General features: G+C 43.8%; 1 protein-coding gene across 1 annotated transcript in view; it reads left to right on the plus strand.

The window, feature by feature from the left end:
* The window catches only part of VWF (von Willebrand factor), a 271,073-nt gene that overhangs the window by 197,841 nt on the left and 56,701 nt on the right, over positions 1 to 16,531 (plus strand). The window contains exons 39-41 of the mRNA XM_077468547.1: positions 335 to 437; positions 526 to 600; positions 14,831 to 14,935. Of these exons, the coding sequence (XP_077324673.1) occupies positions 335 to 437; positions 526 to 600; positions 14,831 to 14,935 (283 nt within the window). The remainder of the gene's footprint in view (positions 1 to 334; positions 438 to 525; positions 601 to 14,830; positions 14,936 to 16,531) is intronic.

Consider the following 16,531-nt stretch of genomic DNA (forward strand, 5'->3'; position numbering starts at 1 on the left):
TATGCAACACCACTTTCGGCCAAAATCCGTCGGAAAAAATCCGATGGATTTTGTTGTCGGAATGTCCGACCGTGTGTACAAGGGCTAAGAATTGGTAAGCTGCAATTTCATATTCATTTATTATTGTGGTTTTAATAAAAAGCTGACGGGAAGTTCAGCTTTTGCAGCTGTTTAAAACAACTGAATATTAAACAGTTTTTTTCTTCTTCTTTTAATTAGGGATTGGTTGACAGGCAATTTCTGTAAGAGTATACATTAGGAAGTTACTCATGTATACATTAGCAATGATATTATCTCTCTTGCAGCTAATTAATTGTTAATATCTTCCATTTAGCATCTGGAACGCTGGATTCCCAACTCTCAACCATGCACTATCTGCATTTGTCTGGATAACAGGATGATTAACTGCTCACCCAAGCCGTGCCCAACCGTCGAACGTAATCCAGCCAATACATATCTGTTTCTCAGAACTCCTGGTTAAGTGATGAAGTGCTAACAGCCTATTAATGTCTCATTTTATTTCAGCAATCACTTGTGGCCCTTGTGAAATTCCAAAGCTGAAGAAGACTTCCGATCACTGCTGCCCAGAATATGAGTGCGGTGGGTACTTTGTTATTAAACCCTTTCAATGCCAGAGCCACTGTGTGTGTTTTTGGTTTTGCATCTCTGATCAGAAGGCTGGTTATTATGTCAGATGGAGTTTTTGCTGCATTCGGGACCCCTCTGTGTTGTCACGAAACCATGTACAGACCCTAGCATGGGACCTATTCAAGGGTGTAACTATCTGCGACAGGCCCCCCTAGCAAATTCTTTAAAACTGAACCCAAGGCAAATAGATAAATATACAGATAAACTACTAAGGGAGCTCTGGTAACTGTCAAATTATTTTTATTTCTCGATATTTGTTTCTGAGGTTTACATATCTCTGCCACACTACACACTCCTATATAATATTATTATTATTATAATACAGGATTTATATAATTCCAACAGCTTTACAATGTAGAGGGGGGACAGTGCAATACAGTTACAATACAATTCAATGGAGCTTACAATCTAAAAGTATATGTAGTTAAAAAATACGAATAATACTCCTTCCTACCCCCAACCTATGACTGGACAGAGAATGGAGAAGCAGCACAGTAATGAGTACATATCATTGTCACTCTATTTTCTCCTGCTATCAGCATGTTCCTTGTTAGCACATGAACTGAGTGGCTCTCTGTGCTGCTTCTCCCTCTCACAGTCAGTCTGAGCTCTGCTGTACAGGGGGATGCAAGATTCTAATATATACCGTATTTATCGGTGTATAACATGCAAACTTTTAGGAGGGAAGTTTAAGCTTAAACTTAAAAGTTTAAACTTACATTTAAATGCCCATCAATGCAGCCTTGTCAGTGTCATTTGCAGCCTTGTCAATCATTTGCAGACTTGCATTGCAGCCTTGTCAGTCATTTGCAGCCTTGCATTGCAGCCTTGTCAGTCATTTGCAGCCTTCCATTGCAGCCTTGTCAGTCATTTGCAGCCTTGTCAGTCATTTGCAGCCTTGCATTGCAGCCTTGTCAGCGTCTTTGCCGTTTAAAAATGGTGCCGCAGAGATACAGAGCGGATGTCCTGTGTATCTTGGCTGCGCTCTGTAGTTTCTCTGCAGTTTTCGGCTATTTTCGGCCATTCTCGGAGGCTTTCAGAAAGCCGAAAGCTGCCGAGAACAGCCGTAAATATCCGAGAACGGCCGAAGATAGCCGAGAACAGCCGAGTGCGGCTGAAAATACCCGTAAGCCACAGAGAACGGCAGAAAGGGTTAGAAACAGCGGGGAATCGGCGTATAACACCCAATTTCCCCCTGATTTTAAGGGGAAAAAAGTGGGTGTTATATACCGATAAATATGATAATCAAGCTAAAGCGATAGTAAAGTCTATGGCGGCGTACACACGCGGGGACTGTCTGCCGAAACTAAGTTCGTCAAACAGTCCGCTCAAACTTTTGAATGAACGAACACGCCCACACACGGCACTTTTTGAGCGGACAAATACGGCAAACTTTGTTCGTCGTACTAAGTCCGCGCAACTTTTGAAATGAGCGGACTCGCCCACACACGAGGCAACAGTCCGCTCATTTCGAGCGCGTGTGCAGGTAGGCGGGGCCCGCGACGGAGACGTCGCGGGCTCCGCCGCCTGGAATGGACTTAAAGGGGAACCCCAACGCCGAAAAAAATCGGCGTGGGGGTCCCCCCAATGTCCACAACAGACCCTTGTCCGAGCACGCTACCCGGCCGGCCAGGAAAGGGGGGCGAGCGAGTGCGCCCCCCCTCCTGAGCCATACCAGGCCGCGTGCCCTCAACATGGGGGGTGCCTTGGGGAAGGGGGGGCCTCGCGGCCCCCCCACCCCAAAGCACCTTGTCCCCATGTTGATGAGGACAAGGGCCTCTTCCCGACAACCCTGGCCGTTGGTTGTCGGGGTCTGCGGGCGGGGGGCTTATCGGAATCCGGGAGCCCCCTTTAATAAGGGGGCCCCCGGATACCGGCCCACCCTATGTGAATGAGTATGGGGTACAATGTACCCCTACCCATTCACCTGTAAAATAAAAGTACCCAAAAAAAAAACACAACACACGAGATAAAATATTTTATTGCACAGCTCCGGGGGTCTTCCGTCTTCGGGGGTCTTCTCGCCGGACTCCTCCGCTATCTTCTTGTAGCTCTTTTGCTAGCAGAGGAGTCCGGCTTTCTTCCTCCCCGCCGCCGGCCTCTTCTCCCGACTTCGGGGGTCTTGTCCCCCTCTTCGGTTCTTCTGCCGGGCCACCGCGCCTTCTTATAGCTCTTTTGCAGGCGGTGGCCCGGTCTTCTGTCGCCGCCTTCCGTTCTTCTGTCACCGCCTTCCGTTCTTCTGCCGGGCCACCGCGCCTTCTTATAGCTCTTCTGTCTTCGGTCTTCTGTCGCCGCTGTCACATGGTATATGTCACATGGGTTGGCTTTCCCCAAGGCACCCCCCATGTTGAGGGCACGCAGCCTGGTACGGCTCAGGAGGGGGGGCGCGCTCGCTCGCCCCCCTTTCCTGGCCGGCCGGGTAGCGTGCTCGGACAAGGGTCTGTTGTGGACTTTGGGGGGACCCCCACGCCGATTTTTTTCGGCGTTGGGGTTCCCCTTTAAGTCCATTCCAGGCGGCGGAGCCCGCGACGTCTCCGTCGCGGGCCCCGCCTACCTGCACACGCGCTCGAAATGAGCAGACTTCCCTCCGAGCGGGAACAGTTTGCTCATTTCGAAAAGTAGCCTACACACGGGCGGACTGTTCGCTCAAACCAAGTTTCAGCGGACAGTTTTTCGGAATTTCCGCTGGAACTGTCCGCTGAAGCCCCACACACGAGCGGACTGTCCGCTGAAACACTGTTCAGCGGACAAAGTTGAGCCAACAGTCCGCCCGTGTGTACGCGGCCTTTGAAATTAAAAAAAAGTTTCAACCAGCACGGCAATATCATAATGAAATCATAATGAAAGACTTACCTTAAAGTGGTTGTAAACCCAAAAAAAACAAAAACAAAAAACCCTGTAAGACAAAGGCATAATGAGCTAGTATGCATCACATACTAGCTCATTATGAAATACTTCTGGGTTCACGGCTCTGTAATTGGCCGGAGCCACAATTATGTCACTCGTGTGCATGAGAGTGGGAACCACCGGTCACAGGACGCTGCTGAAGAAATAGCACGAGTGGCCCGTTTCTAAAGTGCGCATGCGCCGATGATGTCGGCGCAAGCGTGTATGGTAAATATCTCCTAAACCATGCAGGTTTAGGAGATATTTACAGGAGCTACAGGTAAGCCTTCTTATTATAGGTACAAGTGATATAACATGGTAACAACCACTTTAAAATGAAGCTCTCCAGCGGCTGGCTGTCACCGGTGCAGAGGCTTCCATCTTCAACCAGTCTACCTTCCGGGTTTGCGGACTCCGACCGTCTGAACGAGCAGTGATGACATCACTTCCACACATGTATAAGGGAGTTTCAGCCGCGGCACACAGCTCTGAAGGAACAGCATGGGTTGGCTTTTCCTTCAGAGCGTATGTGCCAGTAATGTCCCCGGGTGCTGCTTGCTAGAATATCTCCTAAACGGTGCTCGTTTAGGAGATATTCATTGTACCTACAGTTAAGCTTTATTATAAGCTTAAATGTAAGTAAAAATAAACAAGGAGCTTTTACTACCACTTTAATATACCTATACGGTTTTATTAAAATAGATCAAATTACATATTGTAGTACATCTAAAGGTAAAACTTTTTTTATACATTTTGGATAGAGTGGGCAGGGCCAGTTTTTTATTTTCCATCTGTGTCTCACTAGGGAGATTTCCCTTCACTCCCTATCAACAAAGCACAAAGAAAATGTTAATTTTGCTGCAGGTTCAGAAACATGCTGAAAATGTGCATTGTGCTGGCAGTGCCATTTATTGTCGCTGGTACCCAAGTGCAGTTAGCAGATGCGTTTTGCCACGTGGGAAAAAAATCCATGTCCTAAAAGGTTCTGAAGCTTCTTTGGCCCATTTGTCATTCATAGGGCAGCCCATTCAAATGAATGGGCTGACCTATGCGCGACACGTGGAAACAGGCAAAAAAGAGTGCAGGATCAAAAGTTCCCACTACGCAAAGATGTACAGTGGTGTGAAAAAGTGTTTGCCCCCTTCCTCATTTCCTGTTCCTTTGCATGTTTGTCACACTTAAGTGTTTCGGAACATCAAACCAATTTAAACAATAGTCAAGGACAACACAAGTAAACACAAAATGCAATTTGTAAATGAAGGTGTTTATTATTAAAGGTGAAAAAAAATCCAAACCATCATGGCCCTGTGTGAAAAAGTGATTGCCCCCCTTGTTAAAACATACTATAACTGTGGTTGTCCACACCTGAGTTCAATTTCTCTAGCCACACCCAGGCCTGATTATTGCCACACCTGTTCACAATCAAGGCATCACTTAAATAGGAGCTGCTTGACACAGTAAGGTCCACCAGAAGATCCTTAAAAGCTACACATCATGCCGAGACCCAAAGAAATTCAGGAACAATTGAGAAAGAAAGTAATTGAGATCTATCAGTCTGGAAAGGGTTATAAAGCCATTTCCAAAGCTTTGGGAATCCAGCGAACCACAGTGAGAGCCATTATCCACAAATGGCGAAGACATGGAACAGTGGTGAACCTTCCCAGGAGTGGCCGGCCGCCCAAAATTACCCCAAGAGCGCAGCGACGACTCATCCAAGAGGTCACAAAAGACCCCACAACAACGTCCAAGGAACTGCAGGCCTCACTTGCCTCAGTTAAGGTCAGCGTTCATGCCTCCACCATCAGGAAAAGACTGGGCAAAAATGGCCTGCATGGCAGAGTTCCAAGGAGAAAACCACTGCTGAGCAAAAAGAACATCAAAGCTCGTCTCAATTTCTCCACAACACATCTTGATGATCCCCAAGACTTTTGGGACAACATTCTGTGGACCGATGAGACAAAAGTGGAACTCTTTGGAAGGTGTGTGTCCAAGTATATCTGGCGTAGAAGGAACACTGCATTTCATAAAAAGAACATTATACCAACAGTAAAATATGGTGGTGGTAGTGTGATGGTCTGGGGCTGTTTTGCTGCTTCAGGACCTGGAAGACTTGCCGTGATAAAAGGAACTATGAATTCTGCTGTCTACCAAGAGATCCTGAAGGAGAATGTCCGACCATCTGTTCGTGTACTCAAGCTGAAATGAACTTGGGTTCTGCAGCAAGACAATGATCCTAAACACACCAGCAAGTCCACCACCGAATGGCTGAAGAAAAACAAAATGAAGACTTTGGAGTGGCCTAGCTAAAGTCCTGACCTGAATCCTATTGAGATGTTGTGGTATGACCTTAAAAAGGCCGTTCATGCTCGAAAACCCTCTAATGTAACTGAATTAGGACAATTCTGCAAAGATGAGTGGGCCAAAATTCCTCCAGGACGCTGCAAAAGCCTCATTGCACGTTATCGCAAACGCTTGGTTGCAGTTGTTGCTGCTAAGGGTGGCCCAACCAGTTATTAGGTTTAGGGGGCAATCACTTTTTCACACAGGGCCATGATGGTTTGGATTTTTTTTCACCTTTAATAATAAACACCTTCATTTACAAATTGCATTTTGTGTTTACTTGTGTTGTCATTGACTATTGTTTAAATTGGTTTGATGTTCCGAAACACTTAAGTGTGACAAACATGCAAAGGAACAGGAAATGAGGAAGGGGGCAAACACTTTTTCACACCACTGTAAATGTGGCCTTGGGGCTCTTACATACTTATGCAGAGCCCTGCATTTTTCGTCACAGTTTCTACACACCGCAACAGAGCTGTGGTGCACAGAAATGAATTAAATGTAATTTTTTAAATTGAATACAGTTAGAAGAAGAAAAAGTCACAGTGCAATGTGCTTAAACGCACATGGTATCATCCCTTCCCAGCTCTCACACTGTCAACTTTCTGCACAGTAAAACCATGTTTTTTACTGTGTGGGACAGTATGAGCAGGACCTTAGACAGTTGTCACAAGAACACGTGCCTTCATGGGAAGATTAACCCTCTATTCCTGTTCTGGTAGCAGTTCAAAAGTTAGGATTTACCCTCACTTTGGTTCCCAGTGATTTTTAGTGATTCCAGTAAATGGACAATGGCTATACTGGGGAGATTCATTTTCCCTATTTGTCCTGGTGACCTTTGTATAAAAAGTGAATGCAACCATACATTTAATTGTTTTCTGTCAGATTACTTGGTGACATTTCTGTTTTTGATCAATTTCTGTTTGACCATGATTACCGTATTTATCGGCGTATAACACGTCCATCTGCAGCCTTGTTCATCATTGCACCCTTGTCAGTGTCATATGCGGCTTTGTCATGCAGCCTTGTCCATCGTTGCACCCTTGTCAGTGTCAATTGTAGCCTTGTCCATCATTTGCAGCCTTGTCAGTTTTATTTGCAGCTTTGCTTTTTAAAAATGGCGCCGCCGAGATACAGAGTCGGATGTCCTGTGTATCTCGGCGGCGCTCGGTAGTTCTCGGCAGCTTTCGGCCACCTTCGGCCATTCTTGCCAGCTTTCGCCCTCTCTCGGGCCGTTCTTGGCGGCTTTTGGCTGCTTTCGGCCGCTGAGAAATGGCCGATAACTGCCGAGAACGGCCGAAGGCGAACGAAAGCTGACGAGAACGGGCGAAGGTGGCCGAAAGCTGGCGAGAACGGCCAAAGGTGGCCAAAAGCCATCGAGAAGTGCCGAAGACGGCTGAAAGCCGCCCAGAGGCTCACAACAGCGGGGGATCGACGTATAAAACATGCACCCACGATTTTCCCCTGATTTTAAGGGGAATAAAGTGCGCGTTATATGCCGATAAATACAGTATTTTTTTAATGTTTAAAATTGAGTTAAAATCATAAAACTGGTCAAAGTTTGTCATCCAACATTTTGGCCAAGAGCATTTGTTATGCCGTCTACACACGGTCGGACTTTGACAGCAAAGGTCTGACGGAACAAATCCGTTGGACAATTCGACCGTGTGTGGGCTTCATCGGACCTTTGCTGTCGAAAAATCAGATGGACTTTAGATTTAGAACATGTTTCAAATCTTTCCGACAGACTCGAGTCCGGTCGAAAAATCAGTTCGTCTGTATGCTAGTCCGACGGATGAAAACTGACACTAGGGCAGCTATTGGCTACTGGCTATGAACTTCCTTATTCTAGTCCTGTCGTACGTCATCGCGGTTGAATCTGTTGGACTTTGGTGTGATTGTGTGTAGACAAGTCCGATTCTACGGAAGTCCGTCAAGAGTCCGTTGAAATGTCAGACGCAATTCAGTCCGTCAAAGTCCGGTCGTGTGTACACGGCATTAATGGTAGTTTGCATTTGCTCTTTCACCCACCATATTAGCTGAAACGCTGGTTGAAACTGAATGGGAAATGCTTTGTATATGTCCAGCATGAGAGCATACTCACTCCAATTTAGCCTGTAAGGGGGCAAATAATAAGCAAAAACACAAGTTTTGGGTGGGCATCTATATTATACGTTCATATTGAATCATTCAAAAATTAATATCTCCCTCCCAGGTTATAAAACACTTTGTTTTGTTCAGTGATTTCTGTGGTTTCGGAAATGTCTAGGCTTTGGCAGATGCAGAGCACATCCACCGTAATATTTCAGTGGAAAATATTTTTGTCATTAGAACTGACTCAGTGTCTATCTTGTGCAGAGGATTCCAAGAATGACACGTCAATCGCTAAAGCACGCCAAACACTAATTCCACTCAGATAATAAAGTACAATCTGTTGTCAGTGTGTGTGGCTTTTGTTTGTTTGACATTCAGTTTGTTTCATAATTTTGTTTTTACACGTACCTTGAGGCCAGTGGAAAAATGAAAAACCTTCAGTACCTGTTTTCTAAAGACACGTAGGCCCCAAATGTCAGATAGTCACCATTTTGGGACCATGAAAAGGCAAGTTTCTTGCTGCAGTCTGATCTATGTAATTAATTATATGTAGACCCAAAACAGTGAATGTAGGACGTTCTTTGGTGTCCACATCCTACAATTTGATTTCCCTTTGGTTAAACCACAAAGCTTAGGTGAAATTTGTTTAAAAAAAAAATGTTTTTTTCTTTATATAGAAGGTATGACTTTTTAGTTGTATTGTTAGAGTAGTTATTTTTTTTTTTTTTTTTTTTTTTAATCTTCTGTTCTTTATATTTGTGGTGTTTTCCATATTTTTTTGATATTTGATCTTTTTTGTGTTTTGCTGCTATTTTATGTTTAAACTTTTTTTTTTCTTTTTTAAAAATGAAACACTACATGTTTAAAACATTTTCAACAGCTGGCTAAAAGTATTAATTTCCCTTTCAAAAAAAAATTAAAAACACTTCACACTCTCGCCATCACCCCCCCGCTCCAGGTCCCTGCTGCATTTACCTCCATGGGTGATACAGTTTCACCATTCACGCAACCCAATGCAGTGGTCCTGGGGTTTGAAAACTGTACTGTTCTTCCCTTTCTTTCTGGTGTAGCGGGACAGTGAAACTGTAGCACCCATGGAGGTAATAACAGCAGGGACCAGTGGGGTACGGATGGTATAGGGCAAGGTTTCTCACCTTAGGTGGAGGAACCCTTGGCAAAAAGTTTGAGATCTTGGGGAACCCCTGAAATGTTCAGATCTACAGCTCACGGAACACTGGTCTGATCAGCGAGCTGTTGATAGAACAGCAATTATTTTAAGAAATAACATCAAATATTATAATCATTATTAAAACCTACCTGTTTATTGTAAAACTTGTGCTTTTCTGCATAGATGCTCAATTCTGTGTCAGACTTGAAATAAGAAGTGTACATGGGAGGCAGCAGGGCACATTACATGCGGGCAGGGTACATTATGGGGCACACAGAAGGGCACATTACATAGGATCAGGGCACCTTGGATCAGAGCACATTACATGGAATCATGACACATGGGATCAGGGCATGTGAGATCAGAGTACCTGGGGTCAGAGCACCTTACATGGGATCGTGGCATATGGGATCAGAGCACCTCACATGGGATCAGGATACCATACATGGGGTCAGGGCAAATGGAATGGCAGCAGTCTCCTTCATTTGCAGAGCTATGCAGGGAAGTGATGAGTCCTCTTCTGCCATGGTGTTCCCCACCCACTCCTCCTCTAATCCTCCCTTTCTATCGATCGCAGGTGAAATCACATATATGCACCCATGACGGACAGGAGGGGAAGAGGGGCAGGCAGGGAGCAGTGTTGCTCCACTCCCCAATCAGAGCCGCTTAATGTGTAGCTGTGTATGAGTCAGCTAAGGGGATGAAATCTACCCATCTGCTGCCTGTGACTAACGGGTAGATTCTGCAGAAACCCTGGGGATCTCTCGCAGAAGCCCAGTTGAGAATCGCTGCAGAGTATGTGATGGAATCGGGATAACCTGTTGGGAAGCTGTTTCCCAAGTCCTGGAACACCAGATCGATGGATCTGGTTATAGTAACTCCAAGTTCCAGACAACACCAGTCTTGGAGTGAACTAGAATAAGAACTGCTTTATTTGAGAAATACACAGTTCATTTATACAGAAAAGCATCAGGAAAGGGCTACTCCCATTATGTCACTTTAGACAGTAGAGCTAATCCTATTATCATGACAACGACCACCCCAGACAGTCCGGCTCCCCCATAGGACTAACTTCTGCATAAGAAGCCAAAAGCAATTGGTGACCAGCTCTGGATAACTTAAGAACACATTAAAAGTCTTTAAAGAGTTCTCTGGGCAATGGTTCTCCTGCAGCCCAAAGTCTGTGACAGAGTATTATTTCGGCTTTTCATTTTTTTTATGAAAAGGGTAACTAACACCTACAATGTGTCCAGCTCTTTCATGTTCCTTCAAGATCAAGGCTCCTGTAGTTTCCCAAATCCCCTAATTGCTGGCCCCTTTTTCCAGTTTCCAGGGTTGCACTTTGGCTTGTAGGGTCCTGTGGAGCTACAGTTTTGTGCGTGCTCCCAGGCGCATGCTGGGGCTAGGAATAATGGGACATGTAGTCCTGAGGTGGGGAATGGCAATGTGTGATGACTCAGTGGTGTGCGCTTATCTATAGAAAGTTCAGGAAAAGGGGCAGAGAAGACAAGAGGCTGTATCTGTAAAAGAATAGCAGTGTAATGCCGTGTACACACGGCTGGTTTTTCTGTCAGAATGAACTCTGATAGTCTTTCCGACGGAGTTCCGCTGAAACGGACTTACCTACACACTATCACACCAAAGTCGGTTTGTTTAGAATGCGATGTCGTACGACCGGACTAGAAAAGGAGTTCAATAGCCAGTAGCCAATATCTGCCCTTGCGTCGTTTTTGGTCCGTCGGAATAGCATACAGACAAACTGTTTTCCCAATAGGAATTGATTCCGTCGGAAAAATGTAAAACCTGTTCTATTTCTAGGTCTGTCAGAATTTTTGAAAAAAAAGTCAGATGAAGCCCACACGCAATCGGAATATCCGATGAAATTATTCCGTCTGACCTTTTCTGCCGGAAAGTTTGGTCGTGTGTACGCGGCATAAGTCTTTCTGAACCTTTTTTTTTAACTATGCAGTTATTTTCCTGTGTAATAATTATATATTCCAATATGTTTCTAAAAAAAAAAAAAAACTTTAGAACTACTTTAAAAACCAACAAACTACCAAACTTCACCCTAATTTTAATTTCCCTATTGACCCCCATGCATTTAACCAAAAGGGCAAAATCAGATTTTCGAGGGAAATTAAAACTCGAAATTTTGCTTAAAGTACAGATAGTATGGATGCGAATTTGCTGTAGGCACCTCAGGTCAAGATGAGGAACCTTAGGTCAGTGTAAGGAACCTCAGGTAATTTGCTTGGGAAACCTCAGTTCAGTGTGACTGCCACTGTTGGCTCTTACAGTGTATGTTATGGCCAAATGAAAGAAAATGTTTTATTCAATATATCTCTTTAACGCATTTACCTTTCTCCATTATCCCTTTAAAAACACTGCAAGTACACCAAAATAAATGGATCTAGATAGGCAGCATGCTTCTAACTTCCTGTGTGGACTGACAGCACAGTGCCATAGTGCCTGAAATTACATTTTCCTTACAATATTTTTAGCCCTGCCTGCTAGACTACAGAACTTTGCCTGTCCCCCACCTCTCTGTGCTCTGCTTCATAAATACATTGATTCGATTCCCAGTAACAGTGCTGCTGCCTTGAAGCCAAAGAGCCTGTCCATAAACTGTGTGTAGGGAAGGGGCTCTTAGAAGATGTAGTTCTGGAAGCATGCTTGCATCAGTAGGAACTGACCTCCCAAAAGAAATATATATTTTTTCCAATAACAATTTTATACTCCTGTTGTAAAGCGCTGAGCAAACTGTTAGCGCTATATAAAACCTGTATAATAATAATAATAATAATATTCAAAGTTATAACAAGTACATTTTAAATACAGTACTTTTTCAACAAATATCCCAATAGCTTTCTTTCTTATCCTACTCGGCTGTGTTAGAAATATTTTTTAAGCCTGGTAATGGCATTACAGGGAGTAATAGAAGCTGTTTTTGCTATAGGAAGGAAATGGAAGAAAAAAATCATGTTGGCGCGTGCTCTAGAGGCTGTCTGGGGGTAATTTGGGTAATGCCCCTACATACACTTTATGTTGTCCACCTCAACTTTTCTCCATGGGCGTGGCAGCCAATAGCTTTTAGCTTTATTTACTTATCAAGACAGCTTGGGCCAAGAAGCATATATTATGGCCACCAGTGAGGGGCCTCCTTTCATCATGGCTCCAAGGGCCTAATATTCCCTAATAATATTTTACCTTTACGAAAAAAACTTATTATGCAGGTAAGTGGCACCAGAGGATAAAAATACAGTTGAAAAATACACTTGCCATAAGTGTAGGCCTTTTACATACCTCCCAATTCCTGGCCAAAAACTTCCACAGATGGCATAATCCCATCCTGCCTTGTTACTAGGATATTGCTAAAAGATTCTCAGCTGTTACCGCCCCCCCCATCACAGGAGAAAGCACTCAGATACCCCGCAACATGTGTGGTGCCCACTATCTCCTCTGTCACAGCATCACTGAGCTCAGAGCTCCTGTGACAGGGGAGAGATTGTGTATGCAAAAGGGTTTAAAGTGGCTGGGAGTGTCATAGCAGCATCCTAGCAGCAAGACAGGATGAGTTTGTCAGTCAGGCTTCGAGGGGTAAGTGAATGGCCTACACCTACCGTATTATCAAAGGGCATTATTCAACTTTGATCAAAGCTGAACAGTTTGTTTTTATCCACACGTGCCCCTTACCTTCATAAGCAGTTTGTGGTAAAGGTGAACTAATTATTTAAAATTTACCCTCCCCTACTTTATGCAAAATAAAAAATAAAAATTCTGAAGTTACCCTTTTCTATTTACAATAGTTAATATAAAAAAAATTGGTAAGATTTACTTCAGAATTGTTTTATACAGCTAACAATTCACATTCCTATAAAGTGCACTTATTAAAAACCGATCCCTCGTATGCAAAATGTGTTATTTTTCTCATTAATAGCTGTTAGTTCATGTATGAGAATCACCGAATCACTTTTTGCCTTCCGTCTTGCATTCCGTCAGGAATATATTATTCAGTTTTATTTCTTTACATGTTTTGTTTGACAATTCATAATCATTTCTACACCTCTGAATATCCTACTGCTTTGTTATTAAAGACTTGGGCGAGACTTTAGAGAAGGACCCGAGGGTAAGGTGAGGATTTGTGTTGTATTTTATATACAGCGAAAGGTTGCATCCTGTTCCTACAGGTTAATATTGTCGGGCTACTTGATGTTTTTCTCATCCTGGACGGTAAACAGACCTCTTCCCGTGAGGTTGCCATAACAATGAACAAAGCGATATTATTTCGTAATTTAAAAAATCACTCCTTACATACAAACATTTCAGAAGTCTTCCTTAATCCCTTCATTTGACAAATTTTACCTTCCTTCCTCTCAGATATGTTGGAAAATGTTTGTCAGGTAGACATGCAGAGTCTTAATCTATTGGCTAGGTGTGAAACTGAGGCCCTCCAGGCTCTACTTGTTATGTTGGGGCTTTGTTGAGGACTGTCTTTGAGCCTAGTTGGATTATACTCCTTTGATTCTTTGTATGTTTTACATCAGATTTACTTCAACACCTATATTTCCTTCCTAAGAGCCCATTTCACTTTGTTTTTCCGAACGATTAAACAAAGAGACAGGGACACTGTAGAAACAAACAGCTAAGGGGGTACTCTACTAAAGAGGTCCCACCACTAAAGGGTACTGTGGTGAAAAAGAGGGGAAAAGGGGACTGCCCTTGGGAAACGGGAACAAGTGGTAACCTTACTTTAAGGCTGAACTCCAGCCTTACCGTCAGTCTTGCACACTTGTACAGGCTCCTCTCTTGTACTGAGAATGTTCACTATAATTTCTCTGCACACTGTAAACTACAGCAAGCCAGATAGATTCTCATTTCCTGGCTGGAGGACATCCACCATCATCTAACATTTTCCCTCCAGGCATGACTGCCCCTTTCATTCACTAAATTTCAGTTCATTCATGGAGGCAAAGGCATCAAATGTGGACATTACTTAGGGTGGTCTACACGCAAATGCAGCCTGCATAGGAACACCCACTCTTCCAGACTGACAGCTGCCCATCAAGACATTTGGATATTTGCATAACACTTCCAAAGAGCCAATCCACTGTCCTCATCGGGGCTGAGGGCTCTTGGGGGGATTACTGAGGCAGGGGGCACCCTACTAACCCCTCCTGCTGCCATGATCTGCCTCCATTGAATACAGAAATACAGAGACCCAGTGAAGACCATAATATAAAGTATGTATTGAAAATTAAAAGGTTTTATTTAAAAATGTCATTAGCATGTTATTGAGAGGGGGCAATGACACACAGAAAGCAAAATATAAGCTGATTAAGCTTCAACTTCATGTAATTGATAATGGCAGCTTGAGAACTACACTAGGGGAATTTCCCAGGATGTGTCGGTCCAGTTAGTACAATAGATTTTCCTTGAGGTTTAGATAGCTGTACACTAAAGATGCATTATTGATTATAAATCCCTTTGACATATTTATACCTTTGTTTGGGGCACCAGAGGTATGGATATAGTCCCAGTCCCGCAATAAATTGATTAAGAAAAGTGTGTGTGCATTTGTGTGTGTGGAGAAAAAAAAAGTTAAAAAAATAGTTCTTCTTTGACAATCTTAATCAATGCTATGATACCCAATATGTCATTTTGTTAAAATTGTTTTTCCTTTATTTTTTTCCACAGTTTGTGATAAGAGTACCTGTACCTTACCTCCTATACCACACTGTGAAGATGGAATGGCACCTGTACTTACCAACCCTGGAGAATGCACGCCGATCTATAGATGTGGTACGCTTCATGTATATAATTTATCTTTAAATACTCTAGCGATATACTGTGTGTGTATGTGTATATATATATTATAATGCCTCGAAAAGGTATTCATACCCCTTGAAATTTTCCACATTTTGTCATGTTACAAGCAAAAACGTAAATTTATTTTATTGGGATTTTATATGATAGACCAACACAAAGTGGCACATAATTGTGAAGTGAAGGAAAATGATAAATGGTTTTCAACATTTTTTACAAACCTCTGAAAAGTGTGGCATGCGCTTGTATTCAGCCCCTCCTCAGTTAATACTTTCTAGAACCACTTTTTCGCTGCAATTACAGCTGCACGTCTTTTTGGGGATGTCTCCAGCAGCTTTGCACATCTACAGAGTGACATTTTTGCCCATTCTTCTTTGCAAAATAGTTCAAGCTCTGTCAGATTGGATGGAGAGTATCTGTGAACTGCAATCAGTGGCAGAACTACCTCCAAAGCGACCCATGTGGGCACTATGGTGCCCGCAGCCGAGTGAGGCCCGGGGAGAATGAGGAATGCATACTATACTTGCCAACTTGTTTTTTTTTTCCCTTGCCGCCGCTAGAAGTCCTTTCTGTCTCCGTCGCCATTTTACAGAAGACCAGTTAAGGAAGAGTTCTCCTGGGGGGGGGGGGGGGTTGAACTCCTTGGGGGTGAATTGTCCTGGGGGGAGTCTGTACTCCTGGGGGGTCTGTACTCCTGGAGGGGGTCTGTACAGATGGAGGGGGTTGAGTTGTCCTGGGTGGGTACAGGTGGGGCTGGTTTGTCCAGGGGGGTCTGTACTGATGGAGGAGGGTCTGTACTGAGGGAGGACTATGGGGGGAGGGGATAACACCAGGTGACATCTGGGGGCATGCTGGGTGTTGTTGGGGCTGCTTCCAGATGTGAAGGGGAGAGGAAGCTCGTGTGAGGTGGTGGACTGCAAGCTCTGGGTTGCCGGGACTAACATGTTTGGCGCACATGAGCTTTGTCAATAAATTCCACTGCCTGCTGCTCGACACAGTTTCCATCCTGGACACCAACGGAGCCTGATGTCCAGCTTGAAGGCAGGGAGCTGACTATCATTCTTTTCCCATTGGGTAGTCATTGCTTTCAATGGGGTTCAGGTTTTCCATTCTCTGCGTCCTACTAGCAAGCCACCTGGATAATGTTAACCCCCTCCTACCTGGATGTCATTGTGGTACCGTTTTTGGCATTTAATATCATAACATTTTAACAATTTCAATTGCTACATGTATTTATGCTCTTATGACTAATTGCTGCATTCTTCTCAATATCCTACAGTTTTTTTACAGACTTCCACAGTGGTTATTTACCATTTTTGTGCAATAAACTGGCTTTTATTTAGCTACTGGTCTACATGTACTTTCTGACTGTACCCATAGAGTGTTGCCTTTTGTGTTTCCCATTCTAACACATGAATATGCTTTGCTCTAAACCATTCCATTGTAGCTCTGGCTGTATGTTCAAGGTCATTGACCTGCTGGAAGGGGAACATGTTCCCCAGTCTCAAGTCTTTTGCAGACTCCAACAGGTTTTCTTCTAAGATTGCCCTTCCCATCAACACTGACCAGCTT

This window comes from Lithobates pipiens, unplaced genomic scaffold, assembly GCF_037356315.1.
Source record: "Lithobates pipiens isolate NorthernLeopardFrog02 unplaced genomic scaffold, aLitPip1_a1.2 Scaffold_8, whole genome shotgun sequence".
Taxonomy (NCBI): domain Eukaryota; kingdom Metazoa; phylum Chordata; class Amphibia; order Anura; family Ranidae; genus Lithobates; species Lithobates pipiens.